The sequence below is a fragment of the Aquarana catesbeiana genome, linkage group LG08 (genome assembly GCF_042186555.1).
Source record: "Aquarana catesbeiana isolate 2022-GZ linkage group LG08, ASM4218655v1, whole genome shotgun sequence".
NCBI classification, from domain to species: Eukaryota; Metazoa; Chordata; class Amphibia; order Anura; family Ranidae; genus Aquarana; species Aquarana catesbeiana.
This window is the reverse complement of record NC_133331.1, coordinates 298,276,130-298,281,486: the sequence shown is the minus strand read 5'-3', so window position 1 is coordinate 298,281,486 and position 5,357 is coordinate 298,276,130. Positions and strand designations below refer to the sequence as shown.

The following is a 5,357-nucleotide window of genomic DNA, read 5'->3' as shown; positions in this document are numbered from 1 at the left end:
CATCTGATAAACACATAGAAACAATGTATTCAGTCAGTGTGTGTGTTTCCTACAGATGGATCCAGTAATGGGAACCCACCAGAGAGATGTCCCCGTCCTCTGTATTCCCGGGATTCCACACAGGAAGGTCACACCATCCCTCACCATCATCAGGTAGATGAGGAACAATCACTGATAGTATCATTAGGATCTGTACATTATCTGCATTGTTACCATTGATGTCATTTTTATTATATATTCAGAGTGAAAACCTGAGAGATCCTAAAGTTGAGGTTAAAGAAGAGATAAAAGAGGAGGATGGAGTGATAGAGAAACAACACAAAGATCTGTACCAGGACATCATGGAAGACTCATCCAGCTACAGAAACCCACCAGAGAGATGCCCCCGTCCTCTGTATTCCCGGGATTCCACACAGGAAGATCACACCATCCCTCACCATCATCAGGTAGATGATTGACAATTATTGGTAGTTATGATTTATACACAAGCATGTTTGTTACAATGAATGGTTTATTATATATTCAGAGTAGAAACCTCGGGGATGATAATATTGATGTTAAAGAAGAGTATAAAGAGGAGAATGAGGAGTATGGAGTGATGGAGGACTTTTCAGAAGGACACAAGGATATGATGGAGCCACCTAATACCAGGAACCCACCAGAGAGATGGGTTTCCACACAGCAAGATCACACCATCCCTTACTTTTACAAGGTTGGTGGAATAGAGAATCTAGAACATGGACTTGTGGAGATGATATGTTAAAGCTTATATTTTACACATGTTAATATTGAGCTTTCTCTTGGTTCAGGCTGAAGATCTGATGGATATAAAAGTTGAGGCTAAAGCAGAAGAAGAAGAGACGTATGTGAGGGATGATCAGCAGTCTATGGAGGAGGATGGAATAACGGGGACATTTATAGAGGAGGACACTCCTACAGAGATCAGCACAGGTGGGTCATTAACACTAAATCCATTCCTCCACCCATACTGATCACTGATTGGTCCAGAGTAGGGCGGGGACTTCTTTCTTTATCACCACGTGTTTAATTTTGTCATTTAAATCTTTAATTGACAGTCACTTGAATAATGTGCTCCACCATCTAATGAAAGGGGGGCCACTCACCAGAACACTTTGGGCCACCAGGACCTTCTCTGCTTAACAGATTATTCTTTAATTAATTAGAGACTTTACATCCACTTCTTCAGCCTTGGTTGTTCTCCCCCCATCCTCACTCTCTGACCTCTGGTGGGGCTCAGCCCCGCTGTTATTCATGACTAAATCATGGACTAAATAAGGAAGTGCAGGACTTCTTGTGTTGGGAAGATGGCAATGAGTGATAGAGGGGGTGGGGACACTCGTCCTATAATCCCCTCATCACTGTCACTCCTATAAAAGACAGTTCTCGTTGTTTCCTCACTCTCTGACTAAGGTCCATGAATAAAGAAATGAACTGGTAGGAGATCAGAGGACCCATTTACTAGTTACCTTGAGGGGGGAATTGTAAGATCCTCAGAGACAAAGCTGCCTGATGTGGGCGGAGTCCTGGTTTAGGGGAACCAATCTGCTCATGCCTAGTAATAATCTTTTTATTTCTATTTTAGAAGATGGACGGGAGATGAGGAAAACCTCAGAGGATTGTCTCACTTTGTCTCCAGACTGTAAAGTAGAAGATGAGGACATCACACAGTATAGTCCAGGAGAAAACCCGACTACCTCAAATGTCCATCCGGCACCACACAGTGTAGATGGACCATCGTATTCCTCTTATCCTGAGGAACCTCAGACTGTGAGGGACGGTGCCGGACCATCGTATTCCTCTTATCCTGAGGAACCTCAGACTGTGAGGGACGGTGCCGGACCATCGTATTCCTCTTATCCTGAGGAACCTCAGACTGTGAGGGACGGTGCCGGACCATCGTATTCCTCTTATCCTGAGGAACCTCAGACTGTGAGGGACGGTGCCGTCTTTCTAACACATAAGAGGTTTTCCTGTCCTGAGTGCGGGAAGTGTTTTCTTTATAAATCTGCTCTTAATGAGCATATAAGATCTCACACAGGTGAGAAGCCGTATTTCTGTCCTGAGTGCGGGAAATGCTTTTCAAGGACGAGTAATCTTTACACACATCGGAGACTTCACACGGGGGAGAAGCTACATTCATGTTCTGAGTGCAGGAAATGTTTTGTACAAAAATCAGACCTTGTCATACATCAGAGATCTCACTCGGGGGAGAAGCCGTATTCCTGTCCTGAGTGCGAGAAATGTTTTTCACAGAGGTCCAATCTTTCCCACCATCAAAGATCTCACACGGGGGAAAAGCCGTATTCCTGTCATGAATGCGGGAAATGTTTTTCAGTGAAGTTCAATCTTTACAAACATCAGAGATTGCACACGGGGGAGAAGCAATTTTCCTCTTCTAAGTACAGGAATTGTCACTCACAGAAGTCCTCTGTTTACAGTCATCTGAGATTGGACACGGAGGAGAATGAACTTTCCTGGTCTGACTGAAGGAAATGTTCCTCATTGAAGTCCTGTCTTCCTGTACATCAGGGGTCCCACACAACCCTCGAGGTGTATTAGTGAGTGTGGGAAATGTCTTGTATATGAATGTTGCTGGACATGTGGGGAAGAAGCACACCCTGATATACACCTCAGATATACTCCATGGCTGATCTTCATCATGGAAGAAACAGTTGATAAGGAAATCAGAGATCACCAAAGACATTGATGAAGTGTTGGCCATTGATAGCAGGAGAAAAATAAAAATGGAGTCATTACATCATAGGCAATCGCTATTTTAGTTAAAATGCGGCCAGAATTTGTATTGGTTGGGCACATGCTTTTCACATTTCTCCAACAAATGATTTATGAATAGACTCCTTAGTTTCCTGTCAGGCATGGTTTCACAAATAACCAAGATCATACTCATGCACATATGAGCAGTGCCAGGACAGGGTCATCATGCGCTCAGGGTGAAGTTGGCAACTTGTGCCCTCCCCCCGAAAGGGGGAGGGGCTAATAGCGCCATGCAGATCACAATGAATGTAATGTTTGTGGCATGGGCGAAATAGCACCAATAGTTGTGTTACATTGCAGCAAACATTGCATGCAGTTACAGTGTGACCCCATTCCATTTAATTTTTACCAAGACTGTGAAGCAAAGCACTGGGCCATGGCAGGTGTACCGAACAGCTGCATCTCTTTGTTCAGGTGGGGGTCTAAGGAGGAGAGAGGAGGTCTGGAGGGGTCTGAGGAGGAGAGAGGAGGTCTGGAGGGGTCTGAGGAGGAAAGTGGAGGGGTCTGAGGAGGAGAGAGGAGGTCTGGAGGGGTCTGAGGAGGAAAGTGGAGGGGTCTGAGGAGGAGAGGGAGGTGTGGAGGGGTCTGAGGAGGAGAGAGGAGGTCTGGAGGGGTCTGAAGATGAGAGGGAGGTCTGAGGAGGAGAGAAGAGGTCTGAGGAGGAGAGTGGAAGTCTGGAGGGGTCTGAGGAGAAGACAGGAGGTCTGCAGGGGTTTGAGGAAGAGAGGGAGGTCTGGAGGGGTCTGAGGAGAAGAGAGGAGGTCTGGAGGGGTCTGAGGAGAAGAGGGGAGGTCTGGAGGGGTCTGAGGAGAAGAGGGGGGGGTCTGAGAAGGAGAGAGGTGGTCTGGAGGGGTCTGAGGAGAAGAGGGGGGGGTCTGAGAAGGAGAGAGGAGGTCTGGAGGGGTCTGAGGAGGAGAGAGGGGATCTGAGGAGGAGAGAGGAGGTCTGGAGGGGTCTGAAGAGGAGAGAGGGGGTCTGAGGAGGAGAGAGGAGGTCTGGAGGGGTCTGAGGAGGAGAGAGGGGGTCTGAGGAGGAGAGAGGAGGTCTGGAGGTGTCTGAGGAGGAGAGGGAGGGGTCTGAGGAGAAGACAGGAGGTCTGGAGGGGTCTGAGGTACAGAGAGTGGAGCTCTGGGGCTGAATTTCCCCCCTTGTACTCACTCAAGAGGCGTTTTCTTCTTCCCCTCTCCGGTCATGTGATATATCACATGACAAGGGGAGTGAGGAAGGACCTCCTCAGAAGCACCGTGTTGAGAGTTAGCTGAGTTCTCAGTCTCAGCACCGGCTCTCTATCACCACCTGTAGGCTGGAGGGAGGAGAAAGCCAAATCCTCTCTCCAGCTGCAGCTATCGCCTGCTGCTCCTTCTGACAGGAGGTGTCACTGCTGTAAGTGAGGAGCGGGATGAGCCGCCACATCACCAGCACGCCCCCCCTCCTCCTCCCCTAGTCAGTCCTATCCCCCCACAGTTAGAACACGCTGAGGGAACACACAATTAACCCTTTGATCACCCCCTTGTGTTTACCCCTTCACTACCAGTGACATTTACACAGTAATCAGTGCATTTTCATAGCTCTGATCGCTGTATAAATGTCAGTGGCCCCAAAAATGTGTCAAAAGTGTCCGATCTGTCTGTCCCAGTACCGTTGAAATCTCAGATCACCGCCATTACTAGTAAAAAAAAAATAATAAAAATGCCATAAATCTTTCCCATCGTTTGTAAACACTATAACTTTTGCGCAACCCAATCAATATATGCTTATTGCGATTTTTTTTTTCTTTTTACTAAAAATATATAGAAGAAAATATATTGGCATAAACTGATGAAGAAATTATTTTTTTTTTTTTTTTAAATTGGGGGATATTTATTATAGTAAAAAGTAAAAAATATTGTTTGTTTTTCAAAATTGTCGCTCTTTTTTTGTTTATATCGCAAAAAAATAAAAACAGTAGAGGTGATCAAATACCACCAAAAGAAAGCTCTATTTGTGGGGAAAAAAAGGACGCAAATTTTGTTTAGGCACAGCATTGCATGACTGCACAATTGTCAATTAAAGCTACGCAGTGCCAAATTGTAAAAAGTGCTCTGGTCCGGAAAGGGGTAAAATCTTCCCGGGGCTGAAGTGGTTAAAACCAGTCTTTCCAGCCAAGACATGCTGCACACCTAAAGGTCCAGAGAAACAAAATAAAATAATTGTATATAAAACAGATGGAGATCTCCACTTCCATCCAAGTGGGGACAAAACGCGTAGGGGCAGAACTTTGGATGGAATACACAATACACCCACACCCAAAGTGACTCCTGTCACAATGACACTTGGCGCAAACACTTGTAGGGCTGGTGCTGGGAAACGATAGGGCAATCAGGGGAAGTAGGGTCCCTGTGACAGTGTATAATGCCTACAGGTGCCGAGATAGCCCTTTTTCCCCCTTCTTTGGTGGAGACTACTTTTAGGAACTGCCTCGACCTCCCATTTACATGTTTGTTATTTAAAAAAAAAAAAAAAATTATCTTTACAATCACTTTAAACCAGTCTAGAGATGCTGCACGCCTAAAGATCTGGAT

General features: G+C 45.9%; 1 protein-coding gene across 1 annotated transcript; it reads left to right on the top strand.

The window, feature by feature from the left end:
• Nucleotides 1-218: 218 nt before the first annotated feature.
• On the top strand, nucleotides 219-3,598 carry LOC141105484 (uncharacterized). The gene is made up of 4 exons (XM_073595337.1): nucleotides 219-446; nucleotides 527-712; nucleotides 810-951; nucleotides 1,604-3,598. The coding sequence occupies exons 1-4, from the start codon at nucleotides 219-221 to the stop codon at nucleotides 2,506-2,508; spliced, it is 1,461 nt and encodes a 486-aa protein (XP_073451438.1). The 3' UTR covers nucleotides 2,509-3,598.
• Nucleotides 3,599-5,357: the final 1,759 nt, after the last annotated feature.